This window comes from Mus caroli, chromosome 19 (genome assembly GCF_900094665.2).
Source record: "Mus caroli chromosome 19, CAROLI_EIJ_v1.1, whole genome shotgun sequence".
Lineage (NCBI taxonomy): Eukaryota > Metazoa > Chordata > Mammalia > Rodentia > Muridae > Mus > Mus caroli.
The window spans coordinates 39,221,802-39,248,719 of record NC_034588.1 but is presented as its reverse complement, the minus strand read 5'-3'; the positions used below and the strand labels follow the sequence as shown (position 1 = coordinate 39,248,719).

Sequence of the window (26,918 nt, the reverse complement as noted above, 5' to 3'; positions counted from 1 at the left end):
CTCTCTCTCTCTCTGGCTCTCTTCTCCACTGGCTCCTGATGGGGTAAGCAATAAAGCTTGTGCCGCAGAAGATTCCGGTTGCCCTGAGTGTGTTCTTACCAGGGGGAACAAAAGCGGCGGGCAACACTATGGCCTCACCAAAATGAAACTGTTATTAACCTTGGGAGATCTCATCATTTTAGTCTGTGTGCCATTCATTAGACAATCAAATAACATCAGTATAGCTCTTGTGTGGCTGTTGCAGTCACTGATTTCTTTTTTTTTTTTTTTCTTCTGGCCCTGCTCCAGCCATATTTTTATTTCATATATGTGACTTCAGACACAGCAGAAGATGGCATTGGATGCCCATTACAGATGGTTGTGAGCCACCATGTATTTGCTGGGAATTGAACTCAGGACCTCTGGAAAAGCATTCGGTGCTCTTAACCGCTGAGCCTTCTCTCTATCCCCATTGATTTAAATTAATCACCCATCAGATTGCTATGTGGTTATATGATCATATAATTATATATTTTCTCTCTCAATAAAATATAATTTTAGAACATAGCACAATGCCTTTAATATAGTAGTAAAAGTAACATCTTGCTATTTGCAATTTATAGTGTCAAACTCCAAGCGTTCAATATTTGCTATTCAATACCATCCACTTAAAACCACGGTCTCTGGAAGCTACGTTATAAAGGGCTTTCCTCCCCTCGTATTTCATACATGCTCCAAGTGTCTGAACTGTATGTTTTTATACGTTTTTTTCTTTCTAACTTGGGTTCTTTTTTTTTTTTTTTTGCAAAAGACTCTAGGAGGGATACAGGATGTTAGGATGCCAATTAGTGTACTGAGTGGAAATGGGTGCAGCTCCTTTACTTTGGTGCCCAATTCTAATGGTTATGAAACGGCAGTGGCTTTCTGTAACAAAAAGACTAAAACTGTAGACTACCTACCTATTTATTTCTATATAAAAACTCAAAAGACTACATATTGCCAATGAAGGTACCCAAGGGAAATATCCATTAACAACATTAGTGCTGTTCTGTTGGTGCCTCATCTACTCTACCCATAAGTCTGATGGCCATAACAGGAGGTGGCAGGGGCTATGCATGTTCTGTTTGTTGATATTTTCCTGGGAAACAGTTAATTTCTAGAGAGAAAACAGGACACATGCCAACATTCTCTGCTTTATTGGTTACTTGTTTAAATTACTAGGTGGGTACCCATATCCTGGCTTTAAAAATGAAATGCAATGGCCAAGTGATGGTGGTGCATGCCTTTAATTAAAGCACTTGGGAGGCAGATCTCTGAGTCTGAGGTCATCCTGGTCTACAAAGTGAATTCCAAAATAGCCAGGGCTACAGAGCAAAACCCTGTCTTAAAGAAAAACAAACAAATATAGTAAAATAAAAAATAAAAGTAGAAGATGAAATGTGATCTTTGACAATGCATGAAGGGTTGCAGCTCTGGACCTCACTCATGACTTAACTATGGTCAAGTTTCTGACCAGTTTTAGAGGTTCAAATGTCACTTATTAATCAAAGGTTGCCATACTCTACTTCACAGCCTATCTTCTTCTTACCTATTAGAAACATTAGATATGCTTCTATGTCTAGTCTTTATCAACAAATAAATAGGCCAACTGGGAAAAAAGCCAAAGTCTTCTGTTGGAAAACTTTCAAGATAGATAAGCACTCTAGGTCTGCATTTAATAAAGTATGTTTGAGTAATATAAATAATAAACTGAGATGTTAGACTTGTGGCATCCTTCAAAACACCAGAAGAGAGTTTTGTTTCCTGTACCCACAGCCTATCAGATTCATTCTGTGCTCATCCACCCTCATCCTTAACACAGCCCCACTCTTCCGTAAGCACTGCTAAAGACATGCAAGCAATGCTTAACACAGCCCCACTCTTCCGTAAGCACTGCTAAAGACATGCAAGCAATGCTGTCTTCAGGTCAAAGCACAAGCATTTTCTTGGCATCCCCAGCATTTAGTCAGCCAGTAGTTTCTGACTATGTGACCATGCTTCTCAAAACACTTAGCTGTTGCCTAGATGCTTCTGTACCTAGATGTGAAAGATCCAGTTGCATGCATGGATCCCCTCTTCCAAAATACAAATGAAACTGAAATTCCCCAGAATCTGAATACTGACAATGATGTTTTCAAGGTTGGTAGAGGCCAACCTAAAAGAGACAGCACTTGAATTCTAACCGCTCATGCCCATCCTTCCAGTTACTAAGCACTGCCACGTGTGCATAGCTGCCTTCTGCACGGAGTCACTTTCTCTCCCAGTCTCAAGTCAGCCTTTTGTCAGCTCCTGTCTAACAGTTTCCTTCTCAGACTAAGATCCTTTCCCAATGATCTCAACTGTAATAAGCTGTCTCCATCCATCTAACTCTATCATTAGTATTTCCTAACCTGTGATGGGTCTCTAACTCCTGCTTGATAAGGATTTTATAACTACCATTAAGGTAGTTCCCCAGTCACATTCTGACAGACATTTAAGGTGTGCAGACATTTAGGCAAATACTGCAAGACTTTACATGTTTCAGAATCACTTGAAAAAGTTAACAGGTAAGTTGTTGGCCTAGAGAAAATGCAATTCTAAGAGGTTCTCAGATGATATGTAACCTGCTCGCCCAAACACCATACTCTAGGAACCACTTACTGCCTTTGTTAATCTGATTAAGGAAGGCTATGAGTAAACGCACTGCACATATGCAATTCTGATATCAATTCAAAAGGATCATGGGTGCTCACTCACAACGACTCTCCCTTCTGTATTTCATTCTAAGGAATGTGTAAGATGTTTCCTGACTTGATCTCAGGAAGCACTCACTACAGTAATAGTGAAACTGTGTAAGCACCTAAGAATGAAGGAGTGCTTTATAGCAGCAAGTCGGTTCTGTCCAACATGCTGTCCTCTTTAGTCTTGGGGGTCTCTTTCACAGCTGGGTGGTATTTTTCTATACACCCCATTTAAACAAACAAGAAACTCATCATTATCATTTTAAAAAATGACTCAAACAAAACCGTTCAGGTGAAGACACTGTCTGTTAGGAAGAACATAAATGTAAATAACGGTTTCAGAACAGGACTGAAACCCTGATGTCAGACTTAAGGATAACCACCTGAAGATCATAAACAAACCATTTCTCCGGCTGGAGAGATGGCTCAGCGGTTAAGGGAACTGACTGCTCTGCCGAAGGTCCTGAGTTCAAATCCGGCTCACAACCATCTGTAATGGGATCTGATGCCCTCTCTGGTGTGTCTGAAGACAGCTACAGTGTAACTACATATAATAAATAAATAAATAAATCTTTAAAAACAAAAAACAAACAAAAAAACACACAACAACAACATCTGGGCGTGCTAGCGCACGCCTTTAATCCCAACACTTGGGAGGCAGAGGCAGGCAGATTTCTGAGTTCGAGGCCAGCCCGGTGTACAGAGTGAGTTCTAGGACAGCCAGGGCTACACAGAGAAACCCTGTCTCAGGAAAAAAAAAAAAAAATCCTCCAGTCCAGACCAAGGTTGTAAGAACCCACAATAAGAAATGAAAGAGAAAGTGGTTCTCTATTTAAAAACAGTGGTTCTAATTTGTAATAAAGAATTTAAACAGCAGAGAGAATAAATGTTAAAATATGCCTTCAAGTCACACATTCTGTATTTATGAACTCACTTACAGTTCCTCACAGACTCAAGTCATTTAGTCAACTTAAGTCAGTATCAACTCCTTAAAAAATAGCCATATTCATTCATTTCCTTCTCTACTTCCTTCTATAGTTTTCAACAATATTCCAAAATTCACTAAAAAATAAGAACAAACAATTAAGTTATAAATTACTTCTTCCCCCAAATGGCTAATGTAAAAATATGTTGTCAACACAGAAAAATATTTCAAGGTTCCTGGTCTGTATTTCCTCAACGAGCAGCCAGAATCCATTAAATTCATATTTAATCTATTCAATGTAACACCTCTTAGGACTTAGCAATTACAGATACAGCAGGATTATATACACTTTAACTTTTCCATATCTATCAGTCTTTTCTCAATGTATAATCCTATCAGGCTATTACCGTTAACAAGAACTCTTAAATTTAATATGAGAAAATGAATGAATATATACACTGTCGATCAGAAATACTTTCAAATCTAGACTCCCTAATTTATAAATAGTCTAATATCAAGTAATTTCAAGTGAGCATACCTCTTGTAGAAGACGTGGATCTACGCAATCACCATCATCATTAAACATAGATTCCCAGCTTTCCTCCACAGCACTGCTTCCTTGTATGTGAGAAGTGTCTGTTGTTTTTAGATCTACAGATGTTTCCACAGATGAATCAGAAAATGATATGCCACACACTACACTCTCTGAGTAATCTTCCTCTTTTGTTTTAAACTCTTCAGCAGTTTTTGGGTCGTGCAAGGCCTCTGTCATCTCCTCAGTGGTATCCAGATCAGTCAAGGCATTCTCTGACATACTCAGTTCAGAGTCCAGACAAGTGGTGATATTACTGTCAGCAGTCTTCTTTATGGGTAAGGAGGAAGCACCATGTGACACACTTTCTATCAACTTTCCTGTTGACTCTGTAAAACCAGATGCAATACTCTCAGCATAAATATCTGAGCAAGCACTTAGGCTGCTAATGTTTTCAGAGTCGTTCTCACTCTTAGCTCTATCAAGTGGGGCTACATCTGCACTCATTTCTATATAATCTGAGAAATTTCTCATGTTGCCACTACTCTCACCAGATTCTCCAACTGCAACTGTACAAGAGCTGCCTTCAGTTACAGGGTCCCAAACTGTACCTGCAATGTCCACCATACATGCCTTGCTGGTACTATCACATATATCCCTAAACCCGTCATCTGTGTCTATTTCATGCTCGAGGACCTCTGTATCGGAAGGTTCAGACTGTACACATAACTCATCAGCAGAGCTGTCACTCTCACATTCTCTAGTCACTGCTGGATCAATAGTGTCATCTGGGCTCTCTAATGTGCCGACTACAGCCATTTTAAGAGAAACGTTATCCACAGTCTCAAGAATGGAATCTACACCTTTCTGACCCAAGACAGACTCTGTACTGTTGACTGTACCCTCACTCTCAACTTCAAAGTCTACAAAAGTTGAATCAACAGCTTCATCTGGACCTCCAGGAACAGAAACCGCAGAGATGTCCCCAGGACTGTGCTTTGACATTCCATCTGGTGTTTCCAGACTGGTTGGTGCAGCTTCAGAATCAGAACTTAGTGTTACTGGCATAGTCATACCATCTGGTTTCAGCAGAGTGGTAACAACTTGAGGAAATTGGGAGCCTAGCTCTGGAACTTTGGCCTCAGTTACAATGCTGCTTTCCAAATTTCTATTTACAAAAGTTTCCCCACTGAAATCACAGAGTTCTACATTCTGGAATGGTCTGCTTGGAACCTGAGCAGCACTGACTTCTGCAGAAGACTGAGATGGAGACGCCCCCCAGTGTCCTGTTGCTCCTGCAGTCTGAACTTCCCAACAGCCCATCTTTGGTTTAAAAAGTCTTTGTAAAGGTACACTAGATACAATCCCAGCGTCGGGAGCTCTGTGTTGATGTTCTTGGGAGGAGGCTTCTGTGGAGTCTTCAGCTCCTTTCTTAGAACAAGCCTTCTCTTTATTCTGTTTTTGTGGGCACCTGTCTTTCCTTACTTGTGATGCAGATCTCGTTCCTTCCCTATAGTTAACATCCTTCCTACCGGAATGTCCTGCACCTCCCTGTCTTTGGGACTCGGGTTTACTTGCAGAGATCTTCTGCGGAAGACAACCTTCTTTTTGATCTTTAGGCACAAAGGCAGGAGGCCCATGGCCTTCCTCCTGCTCACTTGACTTGAGGAGAGCTGTCCCCCTTCGAGCTTTAGGCACATAAAGTGCCATGTCAGGCCTTTTGGTTCGAACTCTACATCTCTCTGCTTCTTGCTGCATGGCACCACTTCAATCTGAAAGAAAATGAAAGAGTTAATAATAAAAGACAAAAAAAAATTCAAAGAATGAATTTTTTAAGTATTTTAATCTGTTCTTTTGTTTGTTTTTTTGTTTGTCAGCAATCATTGACTTAAAAAAACTTGACATAAAATACTTAATCCATTCAGGCATGTCAATCAGGAAAATAAATTCCCAAAACTCATAAGAGAGATAAATCTGGGCCTCTCCTCTTCTATGAAATGTTTTATTAGTTTTTATTTAGTTGTGTGTATGTGTACACATAATACATGCATGTGTGTGCTTATGCATATAAGCCACTGTGCCATGTGGAGATCAGAGGACACTTGGACAGGAATTAGTTCTCTCCTGTATCACATGACTCCTGGGACTGAAGCGCAGACTGCCAAGCTTGGCTGCTGGCATCTTTACTTGCTGAGCCACCTAGCCAAACTCCCTCTGCTATTTTGAACTCTTAATATCTAGCCTAATACACAAATTTTCTACTATTCTGTTTGTGGAAAAATATGATTTTTTAACAATGTATTAAATTATTTGCGTGTATATCTGTGTATACACACATGAACATCACAGTGCACATGTGGAGGTCAGAGTTGGCTCTTTCATTCTATGATGTGGGTTCTGGGGACTGAATTCAGGCTGTCAGTCTTGGCAAAAAGCACCTTTGCCACCATTTTGCTGGTCTAAGAATAAGATTTTAATAGTAAGCCAGATTTCAAAAAGGTTTAAGTTTTCACTTGAAGGGATGCAATTAACACAGTGTGTCTCAATTTCAATAGATAAAGCACCTTCTGGTTAGACATGGGCAGATGTGGATCAAGGAACGGAAATAATAATGAGTAAACATGAATGTAAAAAGAGGGGACTCCACAGCCTTTCAAATTTAACATACTTTATATGACAGCCAGATACATACAATAAGCAAAAAAGTACCAAAAAAAGTCCAGCTGACATAAACTGATGAGATTAATAAAGATTAATAAAGATCAAAAATGATAAAATTATAACTCATCATGTCTAGAGTCTGAAGTGAAACACTAAGGGCAACATGAAGGCAGCAGACAATAAATACAACTGTTCTAGGAAAAACAAAAAAACAAACAAGCAAAACTAATACAACATTTACTTCTGTAAAATCTACCCAAAGAAGTATCTGAAGGTTTCTATTTCAGCCACAAGGTCAAGAAAATGTGATAAAGTTTTAAAAAGCCACATGTTCTTAGCATGGGGATAGGTGGGGAACTGCCATACTGTGTGTGACTAGTAGAACTAACTGAAGGATGTTTCTTATCCAAAGGGGTTTAAACAAAGCATCATAGCTGATTTATGGCACCTGCCAATCTCTGTGCAGTAAATATTTTAATTTTTACTGTGGATAATTTCAAGCTACCAATATGATATCACTGGACACAGATTTGGGGGAATTTGTAAAGGCATTTATTTACTAGTCTTTCAACCTGGGACCAGCTGCTCTACAGAAAAGAAAACATTTTCCTTCCACATTCTGTGTGTCTAAGTTTCTCCAGAATCAATTGACAGAAATTAAAGGAAGCAACAGTTTTAACTCAATGTAAGAAAAAACAAAGTAAAGCAAAACAAAACTCCACATTTCCAGATTTTTTTTCAATGCTATTATCAGGTAACAACCACGTTTCCAATAAAAACTAAATAAATCTAGATGACTGACATACACTAGAAAAAGCAATTCTACTTATAACAAATGTTTAAACATCTTTTTAAATCATATTACTATCTTTAATCTGTAACTAGACTATTAACTTCCCCAAATTATATACTTTAAAATTGTATGCTGTAGGGGTTTCCAAAGCAATCCCCTTTCCTTAATGATCATCTATCATAATATTGTTTTAAAAATCAGAATAGCAACATAATAAACTTATATTGTCTATTTCCTACACAAATGCTAAATTCAATTGGGCCATAACAAGCAGTGTGTTGGTAAATTACCAACAAGCCCAACAAGTGTATGTCAGAGCGTTGTTGTTTATATCAATGATGTCCACAGTAAGTGACTCCTTTGCTCAAGTGGATAACAACTTTGAATAATGGAAGAGTGTCTCTTCATTTTTTAAGCTATTCACAATATAGTAGCTAAAGACATGACACATTTACATTAGTAGTACTTTCATCGTTGTTAGTCTAGCCAATCAATAAGTAATCAAGCCCTGATTTATGGCACCTGCCAATCTCTGTACAGTAAATATTTTTATTTTTACTGTGGATAATTTCAAGCTACCAATATGATATCACTGGACACAGATTTTGGGGAATTTGTAAAGGCATATACTAGTCTTTCAACTACAGAGATGTGACATCCACAGCACAGATCATAATGAAAGTCATTAAGTAGGTGTTACCTTTTAGAAATTCAATGGATTTAATAGGAACCCTATGTGCCATACTTCATAGCAATAGCCATTTCAGAATACAAAAATCCTAAAATTCCAATGTTCAGCTCGTGGGCAACTAGAAGCTGCTCCAACACAGAACTCACTGAGGTTATTTCAGAGTAAGTTACAGACCAAACCAGGAGGATCATCATCTTGTGGGCTTTCAAGTCTCTGTCAATTTACTATAAAGCGTTCTCAAATTTTCATGAACTTCTTTTGGAACTGTAGGCATGACAGTCTTTAACAATGGAAGTATGGGGACCTGCCATATACAATTTAAAGAAAAATGTATCTTGAATTAAAAACTTCCCGCCCTGGTTCCTAGGGAGATGACCCAGACAGTGAAGAACTACTTGCCATACAAACACGAGGATCTGAGTTCAAACTGAAGCACCATGAAGATGAAGAAAAAAGCTCTGTCTCGTGGCCTGCAACCCCAGTGACAGGGAAGCAGACGGAAGAAGCCCAGCCAGTCTAGCAAAATAACAAGCTCAAGGTGAAGTGAGACCCTGTGTGAAATGTAAAGATCTTGGAGAGCCGCTGACACCTGAGGTCCACCACACACAAGCCCACACCTGTACACACTAACTTCTCGTGCAGAAGAAATCACAGCATCTGGTTTCTTCACTCAGCTCTTACCCATACAGCTTAACTTATTTAAAAAAAAATTTTTTTTAATGTTGAAAGGACTCTTGCTAACTTACTTAAAGAAAAGAATTAGTTATTCTGCATTTTGCAGCTTATTTATTCCAGAAAGACTATCAATTTGCAATTCTATTCAAAATTACATTTTCTCACCCGGATAAGAAGTCAGACTATTTCAGAATACAAAAAAATCCTAAAATTCCATAGACAGCAGCCAATTACTAAAATATATCTTTGAAACAATTCAGGCTAAATCAGTTTCTCTGTACCTTCTGTGCCTTGGGACTACACTTAGCTTAGCACCTTTCCAATTGCCTCTACTGTTTTAAAGTGTTGAGGGTGGGGGGGAAGAGTCTCAAATGTTTATTTCAGGTTGGCCTATATAGCCTAGACTGGCCTCGAACTTGAAATCCTGCCTCAACCTCTCAAGTACTGGAATTACAAGCATGTGCCACCATGTCTTCTTGTATCAACTAGAGGTAAGTTACACTAGTTAGAAACAGCACAGCGGTGTTCACTATCCTTTACAGCTAATTCACCTGCTGTCAGCCACCACCATCTCTCCACAAGTGCTTCATCACTCACAGTCATACACGTCCCTTCTCCTTTCCTACTTCCCTCCCTCCCCAGGGCTGGGTTTTCCCCCTGAACCATTTGAGACCATTTAGCTAAATTTAATGGTTTTAATCTGATCCAATTTTTAAGAGCCACTCATGCCACAGCACTTTTCTGAAAAAAAAAAAAAAACCAAAAAACAAAAAACAAAACAAAACAAAAAACCAAAAAACAAAAGACAAAAATGTATCTTAGCTAAAAACATGTGCTAAGATTTCCTAAGTTAAAAAATCACAGCTGCTGTGGTTGGTCAATACAGAAAATTTCCACCTGAAAAAAAAAATCCAAAAATCAAATAAAAGATTATTACCTTATCTAATACTCCATTTGTAAAAGAAAAAAAGGGCGTGTCCCCCAAAGTTATATGATCCTTTCACTAGACACAACAACATGTGTCCTTGCTCTGTTCCTTTCTAGAAGACCCCAGAACTGAGATGCAACAATTAACACAATCAGGTGTCTTTTTGTTTCCTTTCTTTCTTTCTTTCTTTCTTTCTTTCTTTCTTTCTTTCTTTCTTTCTTTCTTTCTTTTTTAAACCACATCAAATTTCTTTGAAAAGGAAGCAAGGCACAATTAATTCTCTTGTTAATAAACAAAAATATGAGGTTGAGTGAAGAAAACATTCTTAATTAAAGTGTTTTGGCAGTAGATTTATTTCAGTCCACACCATTTGGGATTCATTTTACAACAGTGGTGGCACTTCAAAACACTGGAAAAATAAGAACACTCTCTGCCTATTTACTTGGCTTGCCTTTTCTGTATATTCAAGTGAAATTTGTCTATGGGCTATCAAGGTTACAGTATAACATAGGTTAAAATGTGTTATTTACTAGCTGGGTTTAGTGTTCCTAGAAAATTTGGTAAACCTCATTCATAGCTGTCAGGGAATAATTTTGGGTAGAAATATTTAAAATAATTCTTTTTTAATGGCAAAGTTCTGTTTGAATCTCTCTTCTTGATTCTGTTTGGCAAATAGATTATGCTTAGTGGTATTGGAATGGAGTCTAGGGCCACACCCCTGATAGGTAAGCACTTTATCACTGACTGTACAATGACTAAAACATCCAAAATAAAAATGAATACATTTACGGTATAGTACCTGTGTTACATCCTCTAATTTCTCTGTAGCCTCTGCTCTGAATACATAACGTGCACACTCTGCACCAAATACACCATCATGCCATACGCTACTACTGTAAGTTACAATGTCTTCTGTCCTCATAGGGGCAATGCCTTACGTGCAGAAAACAAAAATTTTACCTTTCCTATTTTCATTCTTCAATATGTACCAAATTACGGTATCTTTGTATTATGTCAGAATGTTTTTATTAAAAATGGTATTTGAGTATTTTGATGTCATTTTAAAAAAAAATCATTGAATGAATTTTCTCTTGGGAATCATAAAAGAATTTCCAACAATTTCTGAAAACCTAAAACATACTTGTTATTTAGTACTGTGTGCTTATGTGAAGCGACAGTCTCAGCCCTGATGGGGTTCAGCACTGATGTCGTGGTCCCTATAGGGACAGGCTTACAGGTTTGAATTCTTAGACACCAGGGAGTGGTGGAGTGGTGCTATCTGAAAGGATTAGGTGTGGCTTTGTTGGAGGAAGAGGGGGGGGGAGATGGGGGATTGGGATGGAGGTTGGGGGACAGGGAGTGGGGAGGCAGGAGTTGGGGTTTCAAAAGCCCAATTCAGTCCCATGGTCTCTCCTCCTGCTGCCTGTGGATCCAGATGTAGAACTCTGAGCTACATGTTTGCCTGCATGCTGCCAAACTCCCTGCCTTGATAACAATGGACTGTAAACCTCTGAACCAGTAAGCAAGCTCCCAATTATAAGCTTTCTTTCGTAAGAGCTGCCTTGGTCACAGTGTTTCTTCACAGCAATAGAACAGTAACTAAGACACCTGACAGTGATAAAATAAAATAATAAATTCTGAGTAACACTGAAGATGCACATCTCCTGGAATATCCAATTTCCAGCCAAGATTTAATTACTGGAAAGATCTTTAAGCTTCTATCTATTTATTTACTGGTGTATGGGAGGAGGCACTTGTTTGCTCCAGTGCCTACTTGCAGGAACTGATTCTCTCCCACCCTGAGGGTCTCAAGGATTGATGTGAGACATCAAGCTTGGTTGCAGTCACCTTTACTTGCTGAGTCCAACCTCTCAGAGTCAGAAGACTTTAACCCTTTATGGAAAAATAAGTAAGCATATTTATATTTGTATGAAAATTTGTTTTGCCTTTAATGAATGGTAGAATGAGATGTACACTGAAGAATTCTTTAAAAAGAATCTCTATAATCCACTACTACTAAATGTGTGGTGGTTTGAATATGATTGGCCTGTGACAAGGGGTACTATTAGGCAGTGTGGCCTTGTTAGAGGAAGTGTGGCCTTGATAGCGAAGTGTGTTACTGTGGAGGTGGGGTTTTGAGGTCTTACATATAAACTTAACTCTGTCCAGTTGACAAAGTCTCCTCCTGGCTGCCTTCAGATCAAGATGTAGAACTCTCAGCTTCTAATTCATGTCTCCCTGGATGCTGCTATGCTTCCTGCCATGATAATAGACTGAAACTGTAAGCCAGCCCCAATTAAATGTTTTCTTTTATAAGAGTTGCCTTGGTCCTGGTGTCTCTTCACAGCAAGAAAACCCTAGGACAATGTGTATGCATATTTTATATACACGCTGTGGTGGTTTGAAGGAGAAATGTCCTGCATAGGCTCACAAAGTGAACACATGGTCCCCAGTGAGTGGTACTATTTGAGGTTATGGAGCCTTTAGGAGGTGCAGCCATGCTATCGGAGGTATATCACTGGGGCAGGCAGGCTTTGATGGTTATAGTGTCTCCCTGTTTCCAGTCTGCTCTCCCTGTTTCCAGTTGAGATATAATCTTTCAGCTTGCTGTGCCAGTCACCTGCTGCCATGCCTCCCCCACCATTGTGAACTCTCTCCTAGAAAACCAAAATAAACTCTTCCATAAGTCCCTTTTGGTCATGGTTTTTTATCACAGCAACAAAAAGTAACTAATATACGTATATGACCAGAGTTACAAAAAATTTCTCAGGCCAAAGAGTTTACAAAGTAGAAAAAGTTTAAGGAGTTCTGTATGAGTCTACTCTACCCGAGAAATGCTGGGACAACAGAAGGCCACACAAAAGGTGCTAGCAGACTACTATATACTTTGACCTTGCCCAGAAAACATCACACCGTCGTTTGTTTGGTTGGTACTGAAGATGGAGTCCAAGGTTGTGTGCACGCTAACACATGCCCTATCGGTGAGATTCACTTAAACACCTCATTCCTTAACTGAGAACCAGCACAGCCCTAATTATAACCTAAAATGCACTAAATAAGTATAAAAGAAATGTTTCCATTTCTGTAGACTGTTCTTGACAATTTTTTAAAATTAATAGTAGCAAGGGGGCTGGGAGCATAGCTTAGTTGGTAGAATATTTGTTTGGCACGCATGAGGTCCTGGGTTCTATTCCAAGCATTTACATTAACCAGGTGTGGTAGTTCAGCCTGTAATCTCTGCACTTGAGAAGTACAGTAGGGGGCTCAGCAGAAGGTCACCCTTGCTTGCATAGTGCGTGTCCAGCCAACCTGGGATACATGAAACTTTGTTTTTGTTTTGTTTTATTTTTTAAAGAAAAAGAAATGTTAGTGTCCACTTTTAATAGGCCATCTTTAAAAAATATTTCCAGGTACTCTTCTTTCAGCTAGCAATAATTTTTCATGAAAGTGTATTTCTAAGGAGAATTATCTGCACTGTTACATATGAAAGAGCAGGAAATGAAAGAGAAAAAGGATGTCAAAGGACTACTATTTTATACTACATGCTTCACATTATTTAAATTTGTTACAGCAAGCATGCAGTATTTTGTGATTAAAAACAAAATCACTGGAATTCAAAGACTCTTTTAATAAAATACGATAGTACAATAACCTGGCATAAGAGAACCATAGGCAATGAACATTTATAAACAGATCTTCACTGGACAAAACTACTGTAGGTAAGAAAATGATGAATGGAGAAAAGAGGGGATGCTTTAATATACTTGACAGTACAATAAGACAAGCAGCACATAAATTACTTGATGCTGGGAAGATAGTAGCCAGTGCTACACAATGCTGAGCAACCTCCTTTGGTTTGAGAATCATCTAGGACGGCTCTGACCACTGTGAGTACACAAAGCACCTGAACATTGGAAGTGTGGTCAGTCCAACCTGAGATGTAACCCTGTAGGGTTTCAAAGGCTTGGGACATGCATGTGTGCACACACACAATTAAAATGTCTCATCATTTTTATGATGACTGAATAGAGATGACGACTGCTTCGGATATACTAGTTTACATAAAATATTAATTTCATATTTATTCTTATACTTTTTAAAGGAGCTGTTGAACTTAAAAATCATTTCTGTGGTTCACACCCCTGCCCCATGTCATGCTTCTAATGGAACAGCACTGTTCCAAGATGTTTCCACAGTGCTAAAGTCATGAGCCAGCTTTTCCTCTTTGTACTGTCTACTTCAGCAATATGGAAACACACCAACCTAATCTGTACATTCACAATTATTTTTAAAGTGTTAAATACAAAAATCTACTCATGTTTCATAAATCTCAAAGTCAGACATGTTATACAACGTTATACCCTTGAAGTAGAACTGATCATCAACACATTTAGGAACACTGCTTACCATTTCTCCTAAAAACAGAGCTTTTTAAAAACTTATGTTTGAAACTATGGAAGGCCCCTAAATTTAGAACTGTTTCTTTGCTCATTCAGAAAGGAATACCCCTGGCTTTACAATACTTTCTAGTATTCTTTACTGCTTTTAGTCAACTTACAAAGTGGCAGAACTAGAAATGCCAAGGCCCTTCATTTCAGCAGTGTGTATTTCACTTGTAAAGAGCTGACTGGAAAAATCTTAAAAGTATAGTCAGTATATGCACAAAATGAGATGTCAGACACAAAATACAGCAGCTAATCAACAGGCTTCCCGGCTCTGAGATTATTATGCACTTAAAAAGTTTTCACTATTCTCCCCACAAGTAATCATTGCTCCTTGTTCCTTGGTTTCAGTCAAATGGTATTTATTATTCAGCAGTCCAGACACAACTCTAGAAGTCACTGACATTGTCATTTTCCAGATTTGCATATAAAGTCTTGTGTAATTTAGCCCCATAGTTACCTACCCCCCAAACCTCCTATCTTCTACTCTAGCTACTCCTAACTTCAGGTTTCATTTGCTATAGTCTTGGTACTTCTAGATGTACCAGAACAGTGGTTCTCAAGTGGGTCATAACACCTTTGTGGAGGAAGGGAGGGATAACCTGTATATCAGATATTTACATTATGATTCATAACAGCAAAATTACGTTATGAAATAGCAACAAAATAAATTTTATGGTTGAGGGTCACTACAACATGAGAAATATTAAAGGGTCACAGCATTAGGAAGGTTGAGACCCACTATACTAGAAACAGCCCACTTGTCTTCCACACCTCCCTGGTTTAAAATATACTGTTTTCTCCTCAGCCAGATATGTACTCATCCTCTTTCCTCAACTCTTAGCTGAAAATAGTCACCTCTTTTATAAGGTCATCACTGATTGTAACTGACAGAGCAAGGTCCTCTGCATAGGTGGCCAAACATGTGCCTTTATTAAAGCAATTGTTTGCCTCTTCAACATAGGGATTCTTCTCTTTTTTCTTTTTTTCTTTCTTTCTTTCTTATTTTTTTCTTTTTGCCTTTGAATCTACAATGCCATGTAATCTACTTGGTACTAAATAAATAATTAAACTTAAGTACGTTTTGAATTGACTAGAAACCTCTCAATGGGTGGTGCTCTCCTCTACGCCACAACTGAGATTTGGGGCCCATTCACTCACTCATTCCACAGACATCTAGGGAATACTTATTGTATACTAACTATCATCTTACGTGCTAGAAACAAAAATGAATACAAGCCCCCAACCTCATGAAACAAACATTCAATGGTGAAAATAGTGAATATTTAAACATATATCACTGGTGTATGAGAGAGAAATATCACAAAATAAAATTAATTAAGGATGGTGTATATAACTATTTCAGAAGAAAAACTATGATAAAATAGGAAGACCACACCAAACAGTCAACACCTTAACTCAGGTCAATATGGCATACAAATTAAATTGTGGGAGGAAAGGTCCAAGAAAGAATAACAAATGCAAAAGCCCTAAGGCACATCCTCTGCCCAAAGGAATAGGGGGCTACAGGCTAGGAGTGCTTTGGGTCTTACTTTCAATGTGTTCAGAAATTACTGGACACTATCTGACTGGGCTTTGCTAAACATTTTTCTAACATACATTACAGCATGCCTAGGTAGACACAGAGGAATTCATTAAAAAAACAAAACAAAACAAAACATATTAATGACAGATCTTGAAATGTTTTGAAATGTCAAAAGAAAAAAAACAAAACAAACTAACCAAACAAACAAACAAAAATTAGGAAAAAAAAAACAAAACAACAACAACAAAACCCAACCCAAGGGATAAAAGAGGTCCACAAATTTTTTTCCTACTAGATTTGGCAGATAAAGGTTGTTGGTAACAACGGAATTGTTTATTGGTGTGGGAGGGTAAATACCTCACTGGAAAGGGTTGGAAAGTGCCCTGAGGTAAGACTGTGCAGTGGATAGGGACAAATAGAATGCAAACAAGGTTGAGATGGTTAACCCCAAAAAGGGTATAAATGGGCTTTGGATCCTTAAACATAAAGTTAGCAATGTTGAGATTAAAAATTCTAACAATATCTGCTTCATCTTATCTGAGTTAGAAATACAAGAGAAATATTATAAAGAATACAATATTCTATACTGTTCAATTAGCCAACAAGTGAATATTAAAATTTCACTATTTGCACGTAACATTTCCATATTCAAAATCTTGTTTAAAAAAAAAAAAAAAGGGCAGTGGTGGTGCACGCCTTTAATCCCAGCACTAGGGAGGCTGAGGCAGGCAAATTTCTGAGTTCAAAGCCAACCTGATCTACAAAGTGAGTTCCAGGACAGCCAGGGCTACAGAGAAATCATGTCTCGAAAAACAAACCAAAAAAAAAAAAAAAAAAGAAAAAGAATCTTGTAAAAAAGTTTTTCTTGCCTTAACGAAATTTCAAGATTAAAGTCTATAAAAACTCAGTTCTGTCATTTGAGTCTAATCAATTTTCAAAAGCAGATTTATAAATTCCCTATTCTTTGGTCAGTCTGACTCTTTGGAGTACTGGGTGATCACTAACAGTCACACAAAGCTTTCGTTCAGTGCTCAGACTCTGATGGTCACCTGGGACTTCAAACGTCTTATACTTGGTTACTAAAGGCTATTACCTGAAGAATAAGGCTTCATGTAAAGCGAATGAGGTTTTAACAACAATAAAAACACAACAGCAACAACAACAACAAAACAAACACATAACAAACCAAACAAAAACCCCAGATAGCTCTAAGTTCTGTAAAAGAAAGGAAATCAAGTTTAAGAAAAATTTAGAAGCAACAAAATAAGAGCCATACATGAACCCTAGGAAAACAGCGTTTCTTCTAAAGTGTACAAGACAAGTGTATCCAATCTCTTTAATACACTGCTCAGTCTTGAGTAATAGGAAATAAAAGGGACATAAATAAGAAATAAATCACATTAACCCTATTTGCAGATGACAAGATCCTATATTTACTTAATTATTTATCAGACATATGTATGTGCACGCGTATACTCATTTTATGGCACAAAGGACAATACAAGGAGTCAGTTCTTTCCTTCCACAATGTGGGATCTAAAAACTGACCTCAAGTTATCACATTAGCAGCAAGCACCTCAATCTGCTGAGCAGTCTCAGGGGCCACATGGTGTTACCCTTAGACAAACAAGACAGGGGACCCTAGAGACTCCACCATTAAACTCTTCGAAACTCTCACCATTAAACACCTTTAGCAAAGCAATAGAATAAAAAAAAATCAACATGCAAAAATCAGTATTTCTAATAATGAGCTTGCTGAGAAAGAAATCTGAGGATAAATCTGTTAGCAAAAAACAAAACAAACAAACAAAAACTGGGAAAAAATCTAACCCAAGGGATTTAAAAAAAAAAATCTCCACAATGAAAACTTTCAAAGACTGGGAAAAATTTGTTGACACTAGAAGATGGAAAGACCTCCTATGTTCATGGACTGATACACTATATCCTGTCCAAATCAATCTACAAGATTCAAATGTAATTTCAATCAGAATCCCAATAATATTCTTAAAATCATAAAACCCATATGGAAGAACAAAAGGATTCAAACAGCCAAAGCAATTCTAAAACAAACAAACAAACAACCCAGCAAGGCTAGAGACAGGACAGTATTTGACCTCAAATTACAGCGCCACAGGAACAAGCATCAGGCAGGTACAAACACAAAACAGACATGCAGACCAACCCAAGAAAGGACTTTTTTATAAACCCACATGGCTACTGCCAAACAGAAGTACAGACTGGAAGAAAGCCTATTCAACAAATTGTGCTGGAAAACTGAACTTCTAGTGTCCTTTGGGTATACACCCAAGAGAAGTACAGATGGATCACAGGTGATTTTAGTTTTAGGGTTTTTTTTAGAGCGTTTATTCTCATTCCATAGTAGTTGCACAAGTTTATGGGCCCAACAGCAGTGTATAAATGTTCCTCTCTCCCAAATCCTCACCAGCATTTGTTTCATTGTTCTCTGGATAAAACCAGATTCTCTTATCTCCAGCACCATAAATAAATAAATAAATAAATAAATGAATAAATAAATAAGATTTTAAAACCACCAATAAAAAATAGATCAGGGACCTTTCAGTGTTAAGACCCAAAATATGAAAAAATACTTCAAGATACAGAAAAAGCAAAGGCTTTTTGAAAAAGACTTGAAGAAATGCAAGTTTCTGTACAGCAAAGGAAACCACTAGAGTGAAGAAAATCTGTAGAATGGAGGGAAGAAAATCTTTGCCAATTCTACAGCAGCTATCTGGAATATAAACAGCTGCAAAAATTAAACACCAAAAATAGACCATCCAATCACTAAATGGGACAACAGACTGAATACAGATCTCAAAAAGAAAAAAAGAAGAAAGAAAGAAAGAAAGAAAGAAAGAAAGAAAGAAAGAAAGAAAGAAAGGAAGAAGAGAAGAGAAGTACAAGGGCCAATAAATACATGAAAATATGTTCCACATCCTTAGCCATCAGTGAAATGCAAATTAAATCTGCCCTGAGATTCCCTCTCACCTCAGTTATAGTAACCAAAACCAAACCAAATCAAATCCCACCCAACCACAAAACTGGTGAGACTGTGGGAACCCTTAGAGGAGAGGTAACTTGTGCAGCCACTAAGGAAATCATGATAGAGGCTTCGGATAAAACTAATGGGAGAACTACCATGTGACCTGGGGTATCACTATATACGCAATGGAAACCAAGTCACCAGACCACAGAGACCTGCACGTCTACGTTTACTGTTGCACTACTCACAGTAGTTAGGAAATGGAACCAGTCTAGCTGTCTAGCAAAAGATAAACAAATAAAGAAAATGTGGAACCTACAAAATAAGAATTGTATTTTCAGCAGTAGAAAAATAAAAGCATGACATTTACAGAAAAATAAATGGAACTGGAAATCATTGTGTTAAGTGAATAAACCAGATATAGAAAGACAAAATATTACATGGTTCTCCTCATATGCGGAACAGTTGTGTATGTGTGTAGGGGGCAGGCCATGAAACTGGACTGGGTATCACAGAGGAGGAAGGAGGGATGCTGGAGGAAAGGAGGAGGTGTGGGTAGCGGAAACATGTGAAATGAGAGCTACAGTGAGGACTATCCTAGAGGTGGAAGGGAACCAGCTCCCATACGACAGGGAGACGAATTAGAAAAACAGGTAACAACATATGTACTCATTACTTTGTATGCTAACTTACAAAATTAATTTAAAAGAAAATTCAAAGAATTCAAAAAAGAGAGAAAACTATAACAGTATAAAGCTAACAAAAAATGAGGTCTACACTATTTTGGTAAAATATTAGTTTTATCTCCCAAGGCTCTATCTAGACCCTTTGTACATTTTATTTTTTAATTATTTTGTGGGTGGGTGCAGTGCGCAGATGCTATGGTACAAGTGAAGAGGTCAGAGGACAACTTGCAGTAATTAGTTCTATCCTTCAAATATGAGGATCGCCAGTGCTGACCAGATCTAACTTAGTGACAGGTGCCCTTATCAGCTAAGCCATCTTACCAGCCTCAATCTTTTACATGTCTGAATGACAGATTATTAGCAGAACTGTTTACACTCACTGAACAATTAGTCCTGTTGACCCTGTCTGCAGCCCTCGGCAAGTATTCTCCATCTGCTTCTCTGTATCTGATTTAGGTACCTCATGTAAGTAAAATGTGTGTGCCATTGGGAGGACCTGCCTCCTCCTTAAGAGAATTATATTCCACTATTACACACCACATTTTCTTTGTTCATTCAGCTACTGAAGAAGGTTGCAGTCACATCTTTGTTACTGTGAATTATGCTGCAATGCTAGAATATGGTAATTCTAGGCTTTGGTATTCTGGAGGACTTTCATGCTATTTTCCATTGCAATTGTACCATTTTACAAATCTCACCAACAATGTGGAAAGGTCCAAATTTCCCCACATCTGTTCTAGATTTGGTTCTACAGTAGCTATCTTAATAGGTGTGAGATAGTACATCACTGTAGCATTTCCTGTTGAACATCTTTCACACATGTTTTATGGACACTTAGGCATCTACTTTGGCCTGTTGCTCATATTTTAATCAGGCTATTTGTGAATGAGTTACTAGCGTTCCTTACACACTCTGGACAGTAACACCTCTAACATACACTATGACTACATAGTCTCCCATTCTGCAGCTGTTTTCATTCAACTGTTTCCCCACTATACAGAAGTTTCAAAGTTTAATGGAATTTATAAAATACCCTTAATAAGACACTGTTTGCTATATTTTTTAAAACTTGCTTTGTTTAGTGTCTTTTTTTTCCTTTTCCTTTCTTTTCCTTCCTTTTCTTTTTTTTTTTGGGGGGGGGTTTCAAGACAGGATTTCTCTGTGTATCTTTTGGTGTCCTAGAACTTTGCTCTATAGAATAAGCTGGCCTCAAATTCACAGAGATCTATCTGCATGCCTGTGCCTATAGTGTGCTGGGATTAAAGGTGTGTGATACCATCACCAGTCTTGTTTAGCTTTTTAAAATTTAAAACTTCTTAGCCATAGTAGGGAGTAATGGCACACACCTTTAAGCCCAGCACTAGGGAGGCACAGACAGGTGGATCCCCTGAGTTGGAGACCAGCCCAATTTACAGAGCAAGTTCCAGGATGGCGACGATTACACAGAGAATCCCTATCTCAAAAAAAAAAAAAAAAAAAAAAAAAACCAAAAAAAAAAAAACCCCAAAAAACAAAAAAAACAAAAACTAAACTAAACTAGAAGTTCTTTTATTCATTAAAGTTGATTTCAACTCATGTCAGTTTGAAAATTTTTCGAACAGCACATACATATCGGAAACTTAACACTACAGGCACAGATAGAAAATATCTCTATTTCAAAAGGCTTGAAAGTCTAGTTACAGAGCAATAGAAGGGAAAATAATGTTTAAAAAAAATACTGTAGCACCCAATCAAGAAGAAATCTTACTCAGCAAAATAAAGATGAAATCAGAAATATATATTCAATCTTTCCACACCTGGAAAGTCCTCCGCTCCAGTGTCAGATACAAACACCATGTGTGCAAATAAAAATAAAGACGCTCAAGAGCTTCACTCTCTAATACACTTGCCCCAGACACAAAGAAGGGACTGCTCTGTTATACACTACTATAAAAGCCACGCCGGAGAGCTGAGAAACAAGGCAAGGATTAAATCCATGAACTCCACTAATGAAGCACAACTGATTCTGCTACAGCTTTTTAAAGGCATACTCAGTAAATGCTTGAAAACACCAAGCAATTCCTATATCCATTAGAAGGTTCATTTTTCACTTCTACTCAAACCAGACTATGTATATATATATGTGTGTGTGTGTATGTGTTAACTGAACGTAAGACAATAATCTGTAAATTTGAAGTGTATGTGAGGAAATTACTTCAATGTTTCTCCTTAACACTGAACTTTAACTGGACGGAGGCGAAACAGGTCAGGTAGACAAGCTTTAAAATCCTTCCTCAAAGGTAGAAAAAGATTAGGCTCACAATCAAGAAAAAGGATGAGACGTTAAACAGCTGTATTCACACTGCCAATCTGGGCCACATATAAGACAACACCTATCCACTGTGAATGACCCACATACAGGACACCTACATTTCCATCTCCAAGTACATGGCTTTGGTGTCATTCTCTTTCCCACCTATCATTTTTCACTATCCTTCGGCATTTTTACTCTCTCAGTCTATTGGACAATGAAAATCCAAATGCCTCCAAATTATATTCAAAAGTAAAAAAATAAAATAAGATAAAAACTAACTTCTAAATAAGGATCTGGGGCACCTCCCATGGCGAGGTATATGATCTTCACATGAACTTTATTTTGCAGACTTCTCTAATCTTATTGTTCACCTGATGGCCTTGGTTGTTCTCAGGATAGCATGATCCCACTTAATCCTCTTTAAAACTCTACTATTATTATTCAGTTTTTCCTATGCCATTATTCTGAGACATCAAGAGATGTTATGCACCTAAGGCCAAAGAACCAGGATAGGGCAAAAGATTAACTTGACTGTTCTCACAGATGCCTTGTGGAGTTTTTAGTATCATCCTTTTCTTTTTTTGAGACAAGTGCTTGCCATGTATCCCAAAGTAGCCTGGAGCCCACTACATAGCCATGGCCTCAAACCTGGAATCTTCCTGCCTCTACTTCCCAAATGCTGGGATTACAGTATGTGCCTCCAGTTTAATGTCTTCTTTATAACTTCTTGGTTTTTTTTTTAGTTGTTATTTACTTTACATCCAAATCACAGCTTCCCCTCCCTCCTCTTCTCTCAGTCCCTCCTCACCCCACCTTTCCTCAGAAAAGGGAAGGCCTCCCACAGATATCCACCAGCCTTAGGATATCAAACTGCAGTAAGACTAGGAGCATCTTCAACTGTGATTAGACAAGGCAGCCCAGTTAGGGGAAAGGGATCCAAAAGCAGGGAATGTAGTCAGAGACAGCTCCCACTTTAAGAGTCCCACAAGAAGACCCCGTATTTGGTTGATTTTTGATACAGGCTCTCATGTATTTATGTAGCCCAAGCTAGCCTCACTCTTCCCTTATTCTTCTGACAGGGATTACAGGTGGGTGCCACTGGGTGTCATCACACCAGCTCCACTTTAATGTCTGACAACGCTCTGGAAAAGAGCACTAAGAATAACTGTTTCAGTTAGCTAATGCCTAGAACATCGAGCTCCTACCTCACTCCCTTTCTTATCTCCAGCATGGTGTGTGTGATAGTCAGTAAAAAGGAAAACACTTTAATGACAAGTCCTTTGTCACTACGCTATTTCTTTGACTCAGCTCATCATGTGACATGCGTTAATTATTTACAGAAGCTAAAATCACAAGTAAGGTGATAGTGGTGACAAAATTAAACTAGATGCATATTTAAGCCCCAACCCACAAGGGTTCATTCTTAAAAAACACAATCTCATGGCATTATCAATAAAGTAATATTCTGCATTTTTAAAGCACTACCCACTTTTGCATTGAAGTATTAAATAGACTCACTGCAATTAAATAAAATGAGAGTAAGACTGTGGTGGCTTCTGAGATTACAGAGATTTTGTTCAGGTCAGTAAGATCACTCTGTGGCTAAAGATGCTCGCCACAGTTCTGACGGTCCCAGAAGCTACACGGTAGAAAGAGAGGATGACAAATGCATGCATGCACACATGATAGGTAAATGAATAAATGCGTGTAAAGAACTCAACGACCATTGCCTCCTGGAAACTCTATGTAATTTGTAATGCACCAAAGATATCCCAAGTGAAGTGCTGGGCTAAATACCTACCCTCTCACTGAGCCATCAAAACAGCTCCTTCACAAACATGTAACTTTATGATCACAAATGAGGAGGTCACGCATCTCTAAGAAGCTTAAGGGTCAGAACTGACACCCTCTCAGGTTTGTAACTGCTTGTTGACTACCCAACCCCAATTTGAGTCCCGCTGACTCTTTGAGACTGTCCAGCTTTAACAAGCCCCGCACATACCTTCCTATCTCGGCCACTGCTATCTAACTCATGAGGGTAATTGAAGCAAAGGAAGCTAGAAAGACTATCCTCATTTGTAAACAAATAAAAAGCAATAAATAATATATCAACCAATTTTTTCCTGAATTTTTAAGTGTTTCAGAAGTTGCTGGTTCAAGAAAACACGTGCTTCTACACATCACAAAGCTATTCATGCAAAGTCTAAGGACAAACACATGCCTCAAATCTGAAGAAAGGCTCTTCAAAGGACTGGTGGGACATGAAATATCAACTGGGTACTAGAGTAGTCAGCAACAACTCAGCTACAGATCAAATATGGGTTACCATGAGATCAATACAGAACTCTTAGTAGCCACAGAAACAAAGGAACTTCTTACATACACATCTTCTCCATAGACCCCAATGGAGATACAAGGAACAGGACTTCACACAAGTAAAAGACGTATTTGGAAGGAGAACAGTTCCAAGGCTCCCCTCTATCCCTTTCCAGAAAGGCCTAAGTGTCTGAAGAAAAAGACAGCAAGAGCTACTATCTAACAGGCCCAGGCCTAGATCCTTAGTAACCAGGTAAAAGGAAACGAAGCTCTACCTCTGAAGACTAGAGGCAAGCAGCATCACTGAAAAGTCTCATACCTGAGACCCAAGGGGGAACTCAGACACTTATAAAACCTTGAGATTGAACACGGGAAATAGCGTACATGGTTACAAAGCCTCAAAAGCAACTACTTAGGAGAAGAGTCGGCATGTGGAGAAATATCCTCTCTGAAATACAAGTTAAAAGGGCAGACCTAAAGCTGAATGTAGACCAGACAGTAAGAAAACCCTCTAGTAAGACTGGAGAAATAGCTCACTAGGAGAATGCCTGCTTGTCTAGTGTGTGTGAGGCCCATCTACCCCCACACAACACTCTCCCTCTTAGTGATTCACTATATCCTACAAGATATACCTGGCGATAAAGTTCCTCCGTGGCTTGGTATCAATCTACTATTTTAATCATGATACTACCACTCTCAGGTAAGACTCATCCAGTCTAGGTAGGATGACATCATAGCCTCCTTCTAACTTCTGAAATGCTCTACTTGAACTGTATCAGCTTAAACAGCCCTAGTCACTACTCATGTAAAAGATGTATCACAAAATCAACTTTATCCTCTATCAATATAAAGACAGCTGAGTCACATTTCTGTGAACTCATATGCACTCAGCATTTATGGCAAGCATGTCATGAACCTAAGATCCCAGGTAGACTTCTCTCTCTCTCTCTCTCTCTCTCTCTCTCTCTCTGAATTACATTTATGCATCATGAATGTTATCTAATACCCTGGGCTGGAGCAATGGCTCAGCAGTTAGGAGCATGTATTATTCTTTCCTAATGCTCACATCAGATAGATCACAACTGCCTATAAGTCCAGCTGCTAGGGGATCTCTGAACACAACCCCCTGACACATGTACACATACTGGAGGGAGGGAGGGAGGGAGGGAGGGAGGGAGGGCAAACCAGACAAACATACAAGTTCCTTCAAGGTAGACATTGTCCCTAATATGTTCCTTGTAAACCCATGAACATAGAACTAAATAAACACTCAGAAAAAGAATGAATATACAAGATAACTTTAAATTCCTTTAACAACTTCCTGGAAAAGTTTGCTTTTATATTTTTAGAAATGAGACAAGGAGTATTAGACTGTGCTTTCTGAAGTCTACAGCTGTATTACACTCATCTTCCACAGCTGAAAATAGGGCCTAGCACATGGAAAACACTAAGTATTTCAGTACTTAGTTAACTTCATTTTTCATAGCCATAAGGTAAGAAATGGAACCCTGGAGTTCTACGCCAGTCAAACTGTACTGAACCTAAAATCATTTCCTAAATTGTATTTGTTCATATATTTTCTCTGAATAAACTAGAAGCTTCATGAATGCAAAACCTTGTCTATCTTTTTTTTTTAATTTTACTGTTTGTATATATGTGTGTGCCCATGCATGGTGCTATGTAGGCACACATTCAACAGTGTATATATGGAGGTGAGAGGACAACCCTGTGGAGTCACGTCTCTCCGGCCACCTTTATATGGGTTCTAGGGATTGTACTCAAGTCATCAGGCTTGTGTAACACCTGGCTTTACCTAAGGAGCCATCTAACTACCTAGCCCTTTGCCCTTTATGAAGCCTATAAAACAACTATCCCTATGTATGTATGTATGTATGTATGTATGTATGTATGTATGTACATGCAGAGTAGGCAGCTAATGCTCCCTCAGAATTTTAAGGTAGTGTGCAAGCAGCTCACATACACTTAGCTACCCCATGTAAAAACAGGCTCTTCCTACCAATAAGATTTATTTTTCATCATCTTTGGCACAAATTCTAAAATGCTATCTGCCAGGTCTCATGCCCAATAAATATGCATCCCCAAGCAACTATGGAGATAGATAGCTCATGGGGAGGGGGCACTCTTTGGTCAGGTCCCAGTGCTGGCCTGTGGTTAGGGGAAAGGGAGTAGGGGGAGGGGTGTGGTCCTGTGATTAATCACTGCCCACTCTGCTTAGGGGTATTTATCACAGCCCACTGTCAGGTAAATCACTGGAAAAACACCTCTTCAGTAATTAATGTGAAGTGACGGATGGACAGCCCCTGGGCCCATTAATCAGGAACATCAGCAGCCTACTGAGATTATGAATGTCAGGATGCATAAACTGCCGGTGGATCAATAAGCCCAGGAATTCATCCAAGGCTCTCATTTCCGAGGCATCTCCGGTACATTAGGTTCCCTCAACCCCTCCCTCAATCTGAAGTGAAAATCAAGGCTTCAGAACAAAGAACAGGAGCTGAGGTCTGAGTGACCACTGCAATAATATGGCCAAGGAAGCTGGCTATGACTAGGAGCATTACCAGGCTGGCAACAAGCACACAAAATACCATACTCATCAGGAGGCTCTCTCAGAAGGTGTGGCACACGGGAAACACAGTAACAAGGAAGACATAGTTGGATTTCAGTTATCAA

At 38.6% G+C, this 26,918-nt stretch overlaps 1 protein-coding gene across 3 annotated transcripts in view; it reads right to left on the bottom strand.

The window, feature by feature from the left end:
- Window positions 1-26,918, bottom strand: part of R3hcc1l (R3H domain and coiled-coil containing 1 like) — a 73,309-nt gene that overhangs the window by 24,932 nt on the left and 21,459 nt on the right. For 2 of the 3 annotated variants that reach the window (XM_021151698.2, XM_029472454.1), the window contains exon 2: window positions 4,202-5,967. In XM_021151698.2, the coding sequence (XP_021007357.1) occupies window positions 4,202-5,953 (1,752 nt within the window). In that variant the 5' untranslated portion in view covers window positions 5,954-5,967. The remainder of the gene's footprint in view (window positions 1-4,201; window positions 5,968-26,918) is intronic. The other variant, XM_021151700.2, reaches the window with a different exon arrangement.